The 17,697-nt window shown below is 33.7% G+C and overlaps 2 protein-coding genes across 2 annotated transcripts in view; one reads left to right on the top strand and one right to left on the bottom strand.

The window, feature by feature from the left end:
• NECAB1 (N-terminal EF-hand calcium binding protein 1) overlaps window positions 1-6,909 on the top strand; it is a 205,413-nt gene extending 198,504 nt beyond the window's left edge. Inside the window, exon 13 of the mRNA XM_059394834.1 lies at window positions 3,149-6,909. Within this exon, the coding sequence (XP_059250817.1) occupies window positions 3,149-3,174 (26 nt within the window). The 3' untranslated portion in view covers window positions 3,175-6,909. The remainder of the gene's footprint in view (window positions 1-3,148) is intronic.
• C3H8orf88 (chromosome 3 C8orf88 homolog) overlaps window positions 4,762-17,697 on the bottom strand; it is a 36,058-nt gene continuing 23,122 nt past the window's right edge. Inside the window, exons 5-6 of the mRNA XM_059394835.1 lie at window positions 8,387-8,493; window positions 4,762-6,609 (exon numbers count right to left, since the gene is read on the bottom strand). Of these exons, the coding sequence (XP_059250818.1) occupies window positions 6,586-6,609; window positions 8,387-8,493 (131 nt within the window). The 3' untranslated portion in view covers window positions 4,762-6,585. The remainder of the gene's footprint in view (window positions 6,610-8,386; window positions 8,494-17,697) is intronic.

Consider the following 17,697-nt stretch of genomic DNA (forward strand, 5'->3'; position numbering starts at 1 on the left):
TGCATAGTATTCCATTGTGTATATATACCACATCTTCTTGATCCATTCATCTGTTGATGGACATCTAGGTTCTTTCCATAGTTTGGCTATTGTGGACATTGCTGCTATAAATATTTTTAATAGCTGTTAAAATACTATTTGTAATTGGAGGAAAGCAGAATGGAAAGAGAAAATTGAAATTGTCTAAGAAGTTTCACGTAGCCAAGGCTTAAGATAATTGAGAACCAAAATTCATTTGTTCATCTACCCTTCCAGTCACCAATTAAATATATTTACTGAGTGTTTTATGGGTTAGGTACTGAGGATACTGGGATGCTTAGCTTTACTAGTGCTAGTTCCAATTTTGAATAAACATTATGTTGGGAGCTAGAGAGAGTGCAAAGTAAAAATTCAGTCCCTTCCCATAAAATGCTGTTCAGTAGGAAAGACAAATACTTGCAGAAAAAAACAAGCTCCAGCATAACACAGTAGTTACCGCTGGTGTCATAATATGCATGTGTATTTAGAGAAGGGATTGCTTTTTAACAGTGTTTTTTTTTTAAAAAAGAGATGACCTGGAGTTCGAACTTTAAAGCAGAGTTGGACAAATAAAGATGGAAGAGACTTTGCTAGAAGTAAAATGTAGACATTAACAAAATATAAGATGTTAATGTTCTTGGCTAATTGGTACAAAGGTAAGAATAAGGCATAGGGCTGGGTGCCTGGGTGGCTCAGTGGGTTAAGCCGCTGCCTTCAGCTCAGGTCATGATCTCAGGGTCCTGGGATCGAGGCCCGCATCGGGCTCTCTGCTCAGCAGGGAGCCTGCTTCCCTCTCTCTCTCTCTCTGCCTGCCTCTCCATCTACTTGTGATTTCTCTCTGTCAAATAAATAAATAAAATCTTTAAAAAAAAAATAAAAAAAAAATAAAAAAAAATAAAAAAAAGAATAAGGCATAGGGCTTATACATGGTACATGTAGAGAGAGAGGAGAGTAGGAAATCAGGTTGAAAATATAATGAGTTTGAACTTAGTAATATGGATTCGTTAAAGGTTTCTGAGAGGCATAGTGAATGCTCTAATCAGTAGTAACTGGCAGGAGGGAGAAAGGTGGGTATCATGGAGAGGTGACAGATTGGTCAGGTAGGGCAATCTAGGCCAGAAAAAAGAAGGCATCTGAACCAGGAGCTACCCAGAGATAGTTCCCTTGCCAATACAGTTTTCAGGAGTTAACCATGGCAAGATATTTGAAGCCTGGGTTTAGTGAGAAAGGGTATAAATAAGAACAACTATCTGACAAAAGCATAGGAAAGTGCCTTTATTTAAAAGGGAAGGAAAAGCCTCTAAAGAGACAGAGGGGAACCACTCAGAGGTGGAGAGTCAGAGTAGTCAATTAGCAAGGAAACTGAAAGAGAAATACCATGCAAGGAACAGTGCTTGTCAGGGGCCTGTGTGGTGGGGTGGGACTGAAGAGAATGGGACTGAAACCTGGATTTGACAAGAGGTCACTGTTCAAGAGAACAGTTTTAATGCAGTGGTAGGGTAGATTTCAATGGATTAGGGAATAAATGGAAAGTGAAAAGGTAAATTCTAGAATTGAAGGTAGGTGAGGAGATGGGGGAGATCAGGTGTGAATGTTTTCCAGTCAGCAGCCTACCATCTCTGCCTGAGCTTTAGGTATATACTTACTCTAGATCTTAAGGACACGTTTATGGACTTACAGAATTTCCCTTGCTTATATCTCAGACTTACTACTCAAATAAGAAAGCCATGAATATGGCTGAAATTTTTGTTCTCTTTCTCTCTCAGAGCATTCCCTAATTTGGAGAGAAAAGTTGGGCACAAATAATACTGGATCGATTCTTATTCTCAGAACCCAAATTCAGTGCAGTTTAATGCCTTTTTTGTTAACCTATTTTGCATTAATTTCCATATCACATCTAATTTCAGCAGTGACCCCTGAAGTTTGGAAGAACAAAAAGAAAAAATAAGTCTGATTTCTAACACAATTTTTAAAATCTCCCTTAAGATTTTTAATATCTACTTGGGGCATCCTTTTCTTCTTTTGAATGTGGAAGTTTTATAAATTGCAACAGCAGACACACCTCTCTGGACAAACAGCTGGAATTAGCTTATAAATATTATTTAAAGTTTTAATGGCCATATGACTTCTAATATTTTTATTTTTTGTGTGTTTTCTACTAATATTTTTAGTAACCTGTCATGCATTTTGTTTGTTATATGGATATGAAGGTTAAAAATAAAAACAATTAAAAGCATTTCAGCTGTACATATTTAGACCTAAAATTAAAATCTGGAAAAAATACCTATTATAAAGAGATGGGTAGGTTTGTATTTTTAATTTAACTCACAAATTATGATTTCTGATAAGACTGCTTTTTTATTAAGTTTCTAAGTGGTTTACTGAAGAAACATCTTAAATATATTGCTATGGACTCTCAAATATCAAAATCTTTCAAATGAGGCATACTGAAGTACAGCCAAACAGCCCACTGGCCACCATAAAATACCCAGAGCAAAATATGAAGAATTCAGTCTGTGGAGCCAAGTATCCCTTGGCAAATGAGAGAGGCCTGTGGCTACGAGAAAAGAAGATACACATGAAAGTTAAGATCCTATTACCAACTAGTATATTTCTTAAATAGCTTTGCAAATTTCAGACCTTTCTATTTGTCTGTTTCTCACAGCATTCCATCAATCTTACTTCTTTGCTATAGATTTGACTTCGGGATATTTATATTCACTGGGGAAAACATTTTCAACCTTACAACATAGATACACTACATTTAAAACACATCCAGTTGCTTCTACCCAACCTTTTGGAAATTGTGATGTAAAAGTATTTTACATTCCCAAACTGCTGCCAGTACTGGGAGGATTAAAACAATATGATTTCATCCAGGGCATTTACAATCTCATTGCCAAGATAAGCTCCATTCATACATAACAAAGTATGACCAAGTGCCCAAAGACCTGGTACAAATATTGCATAGGAAGAGTTCAATCTTGGTTCAAATAGTAAAGAGTGACTAACTTGAAAGATAATTATACAGATTAAAGGTGGGAGAAAATAGTCTAAGAATGATTACACCTTGACTAACTTAGCCCTGGCAATTATTTTCATTCAATAATGGTTGTTTTTCTCTTTTCAGCTTCATGGTGGATCCTGAACAACTAGATGTTCCTAGACATTTTATGGTTCCAAGTGCAAAACAAGTATTCTTATTGAAAATGTGAATTAGAAAATTCTCTGCAGTTACTAATCTACTCTGTACTTTTGTTTAATATATTTAAGATGTGCACTCTTCTAAAATGTCTTCTATATCTTTTATGTGAAGTTTACCTAAATTTTTGAAGTTCACTATCCTCAGTCTTTGCTGTTTTGCTACATTGTAACCTAAACCCTTCAGTGAAAGAATCTTAATATGTGAAAAAAGTGTACACATAAAGGAAAAAAATTGTGAAAAAGAAATGATAAAAAATAATTGAAGTGGGAACTTTTAGAGTATCACTTCATAGGATAGCTTTTGTAGATTTGTCATAAACTATCAAGGTTAAATCAGTGTTCTGTCATTTTTAAGTAACTGATTTTCTGTGAAGTTTATTCTTTGGTAGTGCTCCCTCCATTACCAATTCATGACCTTGTAAGTATTCACTTTACTGAAAAAGCTAATATGTGACCCAAAATGGTGTCCTTACATGCAGAGAGAGCAAAAGAAGGTGCACAAAGAAAAGGCCACGTTAGGACACAGTAAGAAGGTACCAACAGCAAGCCAGAAGAGGCCTCAGAAGAAATCAGCCTTGCTAGCACCTTGATCTTGGATTTCCAGGTTCTAGAACTGTGAGAAAATACCTTTCTATTGTTTAAGCTAAAAAAAAGTTAATACATGAGCATACAATAGTCTTGACTGTAATCTATAGACTTTATATACCTATCATGTTATAAACTGGTTTTTCACAAGTGAACAATTCTGTGATAGTTAGGGTACCATTTGGTACTGTAACACCATTATATCATTTATTATAGCATCATAATTATATGTAGGTTCAACAAATCAAAAAAATAGAATTTTACTTTGAGAAAATTTGATTCAAATTTTTTGGCATATGAGCCAGAGGACTAATTTACTTCTGGAAAATAGACATTTGCATTTAAATAATAAAATTTTAACCTAAGTAAATGAAGAAATACAAAATATAAGCACAAAATTTTAAGAGCATTCCCTCTTCCCAGGGAAGATACTGGACAGAAAACCTTTTCCAGTTTTAACACTAGAATGACAATTCTAATTTCACCAGAACAGTTGGTGTGTTCTGTGTACCTAGTACACTTTGCTATACAGGCTCATATAGTTTTAATAAAATCTATTCTGATAAATGCTGCTAATAAAAATCCAGTGCAGATTAAGTCTATTTCTGTTGTTCTATAATCCAAATGCCTTTGCAACCACAGGTCTTCAAGGAAAAACTGTAAGGCAATTTTTTTTTCTTTTACTGTTAGAAAACTCAGATTGAACTAAATTATATTTTTAAATATAAAATTTGACCTAAAAATTTCTCAAACGAATTAGCTTCTATCAAAGGTATACCTTTGTATATGCCTCAGTCCTCGTCCATCTAAGTAATTTTTTTCATAACTTATACAAGACAAGGGCAGTAAATTTTGACATATACACACCTACACACACACAAGTGTGTGTGTGTATACACACACATACACATATATATAGTCACTTCTAAAGATGACAAACACTATGAAACAACACCTGGCTCAACTCTTTTAATTTATATACAAAGCAGAGAATATTAATGAAGATGTACAATGATTACTCAGACAAGCTATACATATGTACAAAGGCAAACAGATAATAAAACAGACTTTGCAGTCTCACTCTGATTATATACAGTGACTTTTGACATAAAACTTCTTGAAAGGTTATGAATGGTTTCAAAAAATACAAATTCTAGCCAATCAAAACATATTTCAGTATTAGATTAAGAAAGTACGTAAGTCTTTTAAGTGTGAGGCAGTTTGCAAAGTACCATGGTGGTATGACTTTAAAAAGGTTTCTGCCCTCAATAACAGTGCTGAGTGGAAGAGCTCTTTAGATTCCAAACTGGAATAAGTTCTATTACCATTTTTTTAATTAGAGTCAAAAAAAAAAAAAACCCTTTGAGAACAAGCAAATAATAAACCAATTTAATTATGGTAATACCTCAGCTCTTATACAAATTATACATAAATTGTTGTGTGTGTGTGTGTATATATATATGTATATACACACTGGAACCTATAATAATATAAAGGGAAAATAGGACAAAAAATAAATCTGGGCCCTAAAGGTTTAAATGTATCATTTTTAAGTAATCCAGAAATTTATGGTTTTAGTGTATTTTTTCCCCCTTGGGGAGCGAAGTAATGAAAGGTAGTGTACTAAAAGACCAAGATGTGAAGCCTACCATGGACTAAAGCTTGAATCCAGGTAAAAAATCCCAAAGACCAGTGAAGAAAAAGTTACTGGTTTTAGGATTATAATTTTATGATAAAACTTTCTGCCAAATGAGGATCTTGAATGCCTTGCCTGTAGACCTGGGGATTTCTGAGAATAGAATTAAGGAGAGTTTACACTTACCTTTATATCAGCAATTTTTTTTTTACACTATGCAGGAAGAAACTCTTTTTATCAATAGTAATGTCCAGAGTGACAAAATACAGGAGATTTATTATATAAAATTTCTAGGAGCTAAAAGCTTAGCCCCCAAATTCTTCATCCATACATGTTCTTGTCATAAGAAATTAAAGAATTGAAACTTAATGTACCTCAATTACTTGCAAATGCCTAAATCTTTCCTCTTTTGGAAAAAAAAAAAATCAGTATTAATTTGCAATTGCCTAACTTCTGTTCATGGAGTCTGATTAGAGACAACAAGTAGCAGCTGTTTTCACCTTGAGTTTCCTTGTTTCCAAATTGTCCATCTCTGCTAGTAATCATGAATATTGAACAATTTTATCAAAAACCTAGAGACCAAAGAAATGCCTGTTAAAATATTCTCCTTCCTGTCATTGAGAACTATGCATTGAACATCCTGGGTCATTTAAGCCTCTGGAGAGATTGTAAAGATCCTTTGAGAGTGCTGGTTTGAAATCAGTGGAAAACAGAACAAAAGCCAACTTTAGAAACAACAAGAAATTATGTACCATATATACATCATAGCAAATACTTTATATTTGAGAATCTTTACAGCTTACATTTCCATTCCATTATTACAAGAGATGAAAAACAAAAAATTGCAAGTAGCATGCAAATTATAAATACAGCCTTCCCTACTAACCAAATTCTTACTTTCCAGTGTTACTTCCCAATTTATGCAGGAAACTGCCTGCAAAGCTGAAACTGATTAGAAAATTCTTTATAGTTTAAAATATTTCTCATTTTAGGAGAAACCAAATACCCAACCATCAAAATTAAAAATAAACTGAATTGTCACAGTCCATTACAGTTATTGTTACTAGATCCACTTCATTTGCAGGTGTCCAAAATAGAAAATGAATAATTCTTTATCTTCAAATTCATTTGTTCTTAAAATGCTACTTAAAACTTTGGTGGTTTTCCTGTAACATAAAAGAAAAAGTTAATTTATCAATTAGATTGAAAAGATACAGTTTTTACTACTTAGTTTATCAAACCAAATACTGTGATCCTATTAAGTGTTTACAGATCTTAAATGCATGTTATTATACAAAGTATTAAAGTAACTGGAATTTGTCAAAACAGTTCTATGTTTAAAAAAATATGTAATTCATTTTTAAATATATTAAATTGTATTCCAAACCTATTCTGTTTTTGTGGTACTTGGCTTGTTCAAAACAATGTGTCTGTCTAAATTTTATTTACAAAATAAAATATTAGAGATGAAATAGGTGTGCAAATGAAAAAAATGACCATATTTTATATAGCATTCAAGTTTAGATTTATTCATACATATGCCTACGATTTTTTTTCTGAACAGGTGGGATAATTTGAACATTGTATTAGGAAAAAAACTTAAATTTCTGACTGAACTGACTACAGTTCTACAAGTTTGGAATTTTAAAAAAGAGGCTTTGTATTCCAAATGGTTGGAAAGCACAGGAGATGCTATATCTCCCATATGAGCCATTCTCAGCATACTTATATTTTGAGTTCATCTCAATAGAATACTTTTATCCATATAAAAAAGATTGTGAAAACTTTAAAGTCAAACTCTAGTCAAAATGGAAATAAAGGCAATTTACTAAGTGCATAATAAGCACTAAGTACTATCCAAGTCCTGCTATACATTATCAACTTCATCTGCAATCACAAAACTAAGGTTTCAAGGTTAAATGACCTAAGTTTGAACAGTGTACTAATGCACAAGGTGAAGCTACAATTTGAACCCAAGTCTGATACCAACATTCCTGTCGTTTCCAATCAATGTGCTAAAAGATAGGTGTATTTATTGTATTTTATTTTGATGAAATCTGATGCAGTGACACAAATATAAGACACTAAGAACAGCAAAAACACACTGAAGAATAAGTAGGGTGACTTGTTTTACTATATAAAAAGATAAATTGAGAAGAGTAAGGGCATAGAAACACACCACACATATATTGCCACAAGGGCGGCAGAGGACTATCTTTGAGAAAATATTGCTAGGATGACTGGATATTCATGTAGAAAAAAATAAAACTTGACCCCTACTTTACATCATAAAGTAAAATCAACTGCAGATGAATTACAGAACTTAAAAACAATAGAATTTTTAGGCTCCTTATCTTTCAATGCAAAAAATATTTCTTAAAATATAATTCCATTCTATTTCTTGGCCAGAGTGGTAATTACTTACAGTAATTAGGTATATTATACATGTAATGAAAATTTAGAATGGGAAATTAGAGAATCGATTCCATTTACTATAGCACCAAGAACCATAAGACACCTTGGAATAAACCAAGAGGTAAAGGACCTCAAGGAACTACAGAACACTCATGAAAGAAATTAAAGAAGACACCAAAAGATGTAAAAGCATTCCATGCTCATGGATCAGAAGAATAAACATTGTTAAAATGTCTATTCTGCCCAGCGCAATCTATACTTTCAATGCCATCCCGATCAAAATTCTACCAGCATTTTTCAAAGTCCTAGAACAAACAATCTTAAAATATGTATGGAACCAGAAAAGACCCTGAACTGCTAAGGAAATGTTGAAAAAGAAAAACAAAGCTGGGGTTATATTATACATTTGGATTTATGTACTTTTCTGAATTATATTCCATAATAAAATTAAAAATCTAAGGAAAGAATCCAGTGAAAATACTAAAGACAAATATTTTAGAATTAATGTAAAATTAGGAAACTACTTACTGGTTTTTGAAGTACAATGGGATGATCAGGCAGAAAGTCTGGTTTTTTTCTGCAGATGGAAACGCTTGAGAGCTTCAACAGGAAATCTCTGCTGTATTTAATTCTCTCTATAGATATTAAACATCAGATGTAATGTTATAAAATAAAGAACTCTCCCAGAACACTTTTTGGCTCATTGTTTTCTGAATGTCCCTTAATAATCCATTATTTTATAAAATGATGAGTAGTTTCTATGCAAAAGAGAAGAGAAGCAAAATTTTTGACAAGTAGCTACTGCTTCCTTTTTTCCTTTTACATGGAAAGGAAGCCAAGTAACCAAGGAAAAGTGGGAGAAAGAGAAACATTTCAGAAAATCAGTAATGGATGCATGGTTTCTTTCATCTGGCTATTCATATTTAGTGAAGGGATCTTAAAAAGTTTAATGGCAGGAATATGTGTTGGGCAATTCTGATCCTGCCAAAATAGAACCCCAATAAGTCTGTCTAGTCTTCATATTTACTTAAAATGTAATACAAACAAAATAAATTCAAGAAAAATTTATTGTATATCTACGCATCAGAGATGTGCTAGTAATGGTGAAAAAGATCCAAGACAGGGTCCCTATCTTTAAAGGAGAATAAAAACAAAGCTTCAAATATCTGCATGTTTCTCATCAGAAACTATCACCATAAAAGATCACTTGCTGAGCCAGAAACAGCAGAGCAGTATCTTTAAAGTGCTAATAGAAAAGAACGGACAAGCTAGAATTCCATGCTGTGAAACAACAACAAAAAAAACATACTGGTCTCCATCCCTGGTTCCTTGCACAAAGCTCCTAAAACCCTTGTAATTTTGTTAAATGATAAGAATACTTGAAGCATCTTTTGTTGTAGTATTTGGTTTTTTACCCTACTTCCTGACATACAGCTCTTAAATCCCCTGGATTTTCCTGGGTGAAAGAAATGCCCTTCGTTCTAATGAGGTGATTTCTGGTGGCCTTCTGGACAGAGGCTGGTCAACAAAAAGATCAAGCCATGATTAGAAGCTTGAGACTTTCAGTCCCACCTCCAGCTCTTCCTAGAAGGCGAAGGGCTGAAGACTGAGTTAATGATTAATCATGCCACTTGATGATGCCTCCATAAAAATCCCCAACGTATGGGGTATGGAGAGCATCTGGGTTGAGGAACACATCCATGTACCCAGAGGGTGGCACACTCCAATTCCACAGGGATAGAAGCTCTAGCACATGGGACCCTTCTAGACCTCACCCCTACATATCTCTTCCTTCATCTGTATCCTTTATCATATCTTTTATTATATAATAAACTGGTTAAGTATTTTCCCTAAGTTCTGTGAGCTGTTCTAGCAAATGATCAAATCCAAGAAGGGAGACTTAACCTCTAATTTAGAAGTTTTGAGTAATCTGGGGACCTACTACTTACAACTGTCATCTGAAGTGGAGGGTAGTTGTGTGAAACTGAAACATGTGAGATTAAAAGACATTTTCAGAAAAGAAAGAAAACTAAAAATGTATAACTAGTAGAGTTAGTTAATCTACAAGAAATGCTAAAGGAAGTTTCTCAGGTTGAAAGGCAGTGATACTACACAGAAACCTTATTACTCAGAAATGAAGAATAAAAGAAGGGTAAATAGCTGAATAAATATAATGGTCTTTTTTCCCCTCTAAATTTTGTGTGTGTGGATATTGAAAGCAAAACTTATGACACTGTCTAGTGGAGATATAATACAATAACAGCAAAAAGGTCAGGGCAATGGAGCAGAGGGAAGAAACCTACACATGGTTGCAACGTTTTACCATCACCATTCTGCATGTAGTAGTATAATATTAACAAGAACACTGAGACATTATAATCCCTAGACAAACAACTTCAAAATACAAGAAAATATAGCTAAAAATTTGATATAATCAAATACCAACAAAAATTTAAAAATACCCAAAAGAAAGCAGAAAAGGGAAAAACGGGACAAACAGAAAATAAATAATGAAAGGCCTTAATCCAACTGTATCACCTTAAATGTTAATGGTCTAAACAAGGTGTCAACAAACTTTTTTCTGTAAAAGGCCTAACAGTAAATATTTGAGAGTTTTGGGACATAAAGTCTCTGTCACAACTGCTCAGTATAATAGTGTAAAAGCAGCTACAGAAAAGCATGTTGCTATGTTCCAATAAAATTTAATTTTCAAAACAGGGATTTGAACTAAGGAACATGGTTTGCTCTTAGATTAAACACCGTGATTAAAGGCCATAAACTGACACCATGGATTAAAAAAAGAAAACCTTACTATTATATGCTGCCTATAAGACATACATGGTTGTTTTGTCTTAGATTTATTTATTTTAGCAGCAGGAGGAACAGAGAGAGAAGGGAGAGAATATTAAGCAAATGTCAAACTGAGCAGGGAGCCCAACGTAGGGCTCAATCTCAGGACCCTAAGACCATGACCTGAGCTGAAATCAAGAGTGAGATGCCTAACCAAATGTGCCACCCAGCTGCCCCAATAAAGATCTTTTAAAAAGGAATAGGCACTGCAGGCTAAGGATTCTGAACTTCGAGAATGAAAAAGAGAGGTACAGACTGGGCAGCTCTTGAAGCTGTAGTGCCACATATAAAAGCTGAATAAGAATTTTCCAGTGATGGAAATTACTTGTAGCTTTTAAAAGAACTAGTGGCTAACACTCAATCCCAAGTTGTTCTCTGGACTGTGCTGCCAGATAAAGAAATTGGGGAAAGCTATTAGGAAGCAAAACCAAAACAATGAGAAGATGAAAATAAGAAAGAAAATATAAGAAAATTACAGAATCAAGTAGACTAATATCACTAGTATCTGACTATAACAGGCATTTCAGGAAGAAGATAGACAAGATAGAGATGAGAAAATTATCAAAGAAATATCCACAACTTTCCACATAAGAAGAACCAAAGTGCACCAACTGCCCAGCGGGTAAAAACTGAAGTTGAAAAAAACCTACACAAAGATACATTAGGAAATTTTAAAAAGCAAAGATAAACACACAATCAAAATAAATCCAAAGCCAGTAACAGCAAAAACAAAAAGCAAACCAAAACAAGGCCATTTATAAGTACTGGAAACCTGAATGGCACTGAACTTTGTAGATTTAAAAACCAATTAATATAGCCTGCTGGAAAATGAAGCAAAATGCCTTAAAATTTTAGAATGAAAATAATTTCAACCTGGAATTTTGTTAATCAAACATTTATATTTATATTTAATCCATACAGTGAAAACTCAGCTAGTTCTCTATGAATGTGAGGTCCCAAAGTAAAGTCTCCTGAGGTTGAAGACTCACTCCCTGCCTTAGGAAGGTTTCACTCAGCAAGTTTTGATAATACTACCAAGGAGAATTCTGCAATTCTCCTTTTCCTCCTCCTCCATAGCTTTATTGAAGTATAATTCACATATTGTAAAATTCATTCCTTTTGAGTGTGCAGCTAAATGATTTTTAGTATATTTACAGAGCTGGGAAATCACAGCTACCACAGTCTATTTTTAGAGTATTTATATCAACTACCATCTGATACCTCATTCCCGTTTGCAATCACTCTTCACTCTTAATCCCATCTAAACGGAATCATTACTTTCTATAGATTTGCCTTTTCTAGATATTTTATATAAATGGAATCTTTGTGTCTGGCTTCAGAAGTTCATTCTACCTAGAATTTTCTAACTAACCAAAATATCAATCAAGTATGTAATTAGTACATTTTCAAATACACAAATTCAAAGAATTCACAAACCAATACCCTTTTTTGAAACTCCTGGAAAATGCACTGAGCAAAATGAGGAGGTAAATCAAAAAAGAAGAAAACAGGAGTCAAGATTGAAATAAGAGAATAAGTCAGCAAAAGTAACCAAGAAAGAAACCCTGAAAGTTTATCTCTCCACCAGAGCAACAAACTGTCAAAAACCTCCAGAACCAACTTCTTCTGAATTCTGGAATCAAAAGCTTACAAAACCAGAGGAATGCTTAGTAAAGAAAAGAAGAGCTAAATATGCTACAGAATTTTGTGGCATTTTAACTTGCCTGAAAACATCTCCCCAATCCAGGTTAGCAATGGCTTTGAAAACAGCTGCTCTCATTCCTGGTACAGGTTCCCAGTACTGTAGAGAACAGTGAGTAGTGCAAATCATATTCTGAGAGAACTGCGGTTGTTCATTTTGACCTATCTGCTGACTCCCTAAAGAATCATCTCAAAGGATTTGCCTTTAACTCACCTAAGAACTCTCCAGGGCCTAATGCTGCTATCTGAATCCATTTGTCGAAACACTTACAGGGAAATGTAATAGCCAATTCCATCTGGGAGAAGGGATAACAAAGCAAACAATAGGAAAACCCAAAAAGTTTAGGAATAAAGATTAGGGTAAAAAGATTAGGGTAAAACATGCTTGGGGGAATAAGGGCACAGAAAGACTCAGATGTTCCTAGAAATCTGAAAGGCTACATGTAATGTAAAGGCTAGGCTCATGCTCATAGAGAGACTTGAGAAGATCTTAAGCTGTCACCTCTAGCTAACCTTCCAGTTTCTCAGGAACAAGAAGTCAAAAAATAGCTGTAAACTGCCTGATCAAGTATTTACTAAAGGCACAGCCCAACACGCATATGAAAGTCATATGCAAAGATGAGGGGGTTCTTTTTCCTTGTATATTTTTTGGTTCTAGGTATTGAGAATTCTGCCAAATCAGCAGGTGACCATGCAGATATCACAATGGAGATTTGAGTGGCCACATATAACAAACATGGACTTTACATTAGTTCACAAAAGTCACCAGATAAACAACAAAAATTACAACAAGGGAGAAAATCTGATTCCAGGTTAATACATTATACTCAAAACACTCAGTTTCCAAAAACAACAAAATACAATGCATGCAATGAATGAAGAATGTATGGTCCATACATAGGAAAAAAAGAAATTAATAGAAACTTTCTCTGAGGATACAGAGATATTGGATTTACTAGAGAAAGACTTTAAACTATTTTAAGTATGCTCAAAGAACCAAAGAAAGTGTCTTGCCAAATAGAAAATATCAATAAAGAAACAAAAAATTATAAAAAGGAACCAAACAAATCCTGGGGAAAAAGTACAATAACCAAAGTGAAAACCACTAGAATGGTTCAATAGCAGATATGAGCAGGCAGAAGATAGAGTGAGCAAATATAAAGTCAACTGACCTTAGCCAGTCTGAGAAGTAGAAAGAAAAAAAGAAATGAAGAAGAATAAATGGAACCTAAGATATTTGTCAAAGCACAGCGAAAATACCAACAAATGCATAATGGGAGTCATAGGAGGAGAGGTTGAGAAAGGACAAAAAATATTTTACGAAATAATGTCGGAAAACTCCCTAAATTTGGTGAAATACATACACTGACACAACCAAGAAGCTCAATGAACTACAAACTGAATACACTCAAAGAGGTTCACACTGATAAGCATTATAAGCAAACTGTTATAAGACAGTTCTTGCCTTAGAAAAAGTGCTAAAGGGAATCCTTTAAGCTAAAATAAGAAAGCACAAAGTAACTAGACTCCACATCAAGAAGTAAACAACAGCAAACCTAACTACACTGGCAAGTTAAAAAGTAGTATCAATGAATTTTTGGATGTAAATCCTCTTTATTTCTATATGACTTGAAAGACAACTACATAAAATTGCAGAATTATAAATCTAGATTAATACATTATACAACATTTGAAGATGGAATTTGTGACAATGGCATTATAAGGTGGGATGACACTACATGGGGAAAATTTTGTATACTATTGAAACTAAATTGATATTAATTCACACTAGATTGTTATAAATTAAATAATTCCCCAGTATAACTACTAGGAAAATAACTTCAAAATATATAATAAGGGATATGAAAAGGAAATAAAAATGATACAAGAATTTATTAAACACAAAAGAAGGTTTTAATGGAGGAAATGAAAAACAAAAAAGATACAAGACATAGAAGACAAATAGCAAAATGGAAAATGGGTGGAGTTAGTCCTTCTTTACTATTAATTACAATTAAATATCAGTCATAAACACTCCAATTAAAAGTCAGGGATTGGTAGAATGGATTAAAAATATGATCCAAGGGGCGCCTGGGTGGCTCAGTGGCTCTGCCTGCCTCTCTGCCTACTTGTGATCTCTATCTGTCAAATGAATAAATAAAATCTTTAAAAAAAAATATGATCCAATTATATACTGTCTGAAGACACTTACTTTAAGTCCAATCACAAAAGTAAGTTAAAAATGAATGAATAAAAAGATGTTTGATGCAGACAATAACTAAGAGAGAGCTGGATTGAGTATGCTATAACAACAGACAAAAACGGACTTTAAGGCAAAAATTATTTTTTGAGATAAAGAGATAAAGGAGAATATTATACAATGATAAAAATATCAATTACCTAACAACAGAAGAGAAAATTACAGAATCAGAGGCAAACACAGAATTTAATAACAGGTGGAGATTCCAAGGACCCCACTTTCAATAATGAACAAAAAAACTAGACAGATCAACAAGGAAATAAACAGAGCACGAACATTATAAACCAACTAAACCTAACAAACAAATACAGAACACTTCACTCAGAAATACCAGAATGTACATTCTTCTGAAGTACACATGAAACTTTCTCCAGGATGCAGAAAGTGTGAGGCTACAGAATAAGTCTTAATAAATATATATTTTTTTAAGATTTTATTTATTTATTTGACAGAGAGATCACAAGTAGGCAGAGAGGCAGGCAGACAGAGAGAGAGAGAAGCAGGCCCCCCGCTGAGCAGAGAGCCCAATGTGGGTCTCAATCCCAGAACCTTGGGATCATGACCTGAGCCGAAGGAAGAGGCTTTAACCCACTAAGCCACCCAGGTGCACCAAGTCTTAATAAATTTAAAAAACAATGGTATCATACAAAACAACCTGACTATAAAGAAATGAGAGTAGAAATCAATAACAGAAGTAAAACTGGAAAATTCACAAATATGTGGAAGTTAAAAATATATGCTCAAACCAATGGATCAAACAATAAATAACAGAGGACTGAGAAATACTTTTAGACAAAAGAAAACAAAGACACAACATACCAAACTTTAAAGGATACAGAAAAAGCAGTGCTTAGAGCAAAATTTATAACTATAAATGCCTATATTAAAAAAGAATAGCTCAAATCAATACCTAACATCAAACATTAAGAAACTAGAAAAAGAAAAGCAGACCAAATAAAAAACTAGCAGAACAAATGAAATAATAAAAGAGAGTAAAGATAGACAGAAAAACAATAAATCAACAAACCAAAGTTGATTATTTAAAAGGACCAAAATTGACAAAAATCAACTAGAGAAAGGCTCAAATTACTAAAATAATGAGTAACAAAGATTTTGTATCCTACAGCTTTACTGAATTAATTTATTAGCTCTACTAATTTTTCACATGTACTACACTTTAGGATTTTCTAGGTATAAGATTGTGTCATCTGTGAATAAAGATAACTTTACTTTGTCCTTTCCAATTTGAATGTCTTTTCTTTTTCTTGTCTAATTGCTCTGGCTAGCACTTCCCAGTATAATGTTGAATGAAAATGGTGAAAATGGCGATCCTTGACTTGCTCTTGATCTTAGTAGGGGAAACTTGCAGTCTTTTACCACTACGATGTTAGCTATGGGCTTTTCATATATACCCTTTATTATGTTGAGGAAATTCCCTTTTATTTCTTGCTTGCTGAGAGTGTTTATTAAGAGAGAGTATCGGATTTTGTAAAATGGTTTTTCTGCAACAATAGAGATGGTGATGTATTTTTTTTGTCCCTGCATTCTGTTAATGTGGTGTGTTATACAAATTGATTTTCACATGTTGAGCCACCCTTGCATTCTTGGGATTAATCCCGCATGGCCATGATATGTCATCTTTTTACTATGCTGCTAGGTTTGGTTTGCTGGTATTTTTACACCTATATTCTAAGGATTACAGTTTTCTTTTCACAGGATGTCTTTGTCTGGCTTTGGTAGCAGAATAATACTGGCCTAAAATGATAGCTGAGAAGTGTTCCTCTTCAATTTTTTGGAAGATTTTGAGCAAGTAGTGTTAATTCTTTGTTATATGTTTGGTAGAATTCACCAGTGGAGCCATCAAATCCTGGACTTCTCTTTGTTAGGAGATTTTTTTTATCTCCTATCTCCATCCTGTCTATGTGTTTATTTAGATATTCTATTTCATCTTAAGGAAGTTTTGGTATTTTCTATGTTTTTAGTAATTTTTCTATTGTACCTAGGTCATCTAATTTGCTGGTATACCCTTAACTGTTCATAGTATTTTCTTTTCTTTTTTTTTTTTTTTTTAAAGATTTTATTTATTTATTTGTAAGAGAGAGAGAGTGAGAGCGAGCACAGGCAGACAGAGTGGAAGGCAGAGTCAGAGGGAGAAGCAGGCTCCCTGCGGAGCAAGGAGCCCGATGTGGGACTCGATCCCAGGACGCTGGGATCATGACCTGAGCCGAAGGCAGCTGCTTAACCAACTGAGCCACCCAGGCGTCCCTCATAGTATTTTCTTAAAATCCTTTTTATTTCTCTAAGCTCAAAGTAATGTCCCCATACAAAATCAGCTTTATTTTCTACATTATCAATGAATAAGAGTCAAAATAAAAAAAAGGAAATTAAAGAAAAAGTCCCCCCCCAAAAAAGGAAAAGAAATCAGTTCCATTAGTATGACAAAGAATAATTAGGAGTAAATTTAACTGACGAGGTACAAGACTTTTACACTGAAAACCAAGACACAGATAAAACAGAGATTGAAGTAAATGTAAATATACGCCATGTTCATGGATTGAAAATTTTAATATTGTTATAATCCCCCAAAGTGATCTACAAGTTCACTATCATCCCTACCAAAATTCCTTCTGAAAGAAAAGGAGTCTTTTCTGCAGAAATGGAAAAGCTAATTCTAAAAGTCACATGGAATTACAAGAAACCCCAAATAACCAAAACAACCTTGAAAAAGAACAAAGTTAAAGGCTCATACTTCCCAATTTCAAAACTTACTTTATAAAGCTATAGTAAGCAAAACAATGTGGTACTATTTATAGCACAAATAGAGCAAGGAAACAAAATTGAAAGTCGAGGAATAAACACATACTCCTATGCTCAAATGATTTTCAACAAAGGTGCCAATGGAGGAAAAAACAGTCTAACAAATGGTGATGAGACAACTGGATATCCAAGGCAAAAAAAAAAAAAAAAATTGAATTTGGGCTTATACTTAACACTATATACAAAAACTACTTTAAAATAGAAAAAAAAA

The sequence above is a fragment of the Mustela nigripes genome, chromosome 3 (assembly GCF_022355385.1).
Source record: "Mustela nigripes isolate SB6536 chromosome 3, MUSNIG.SB6536, whole genome shotgun sequence".
NCBI lineage: Eukaryota > Metazoa > Chordata > Mammalia > Carnivora > Mustelidae > Mustela > Mustela nigripes.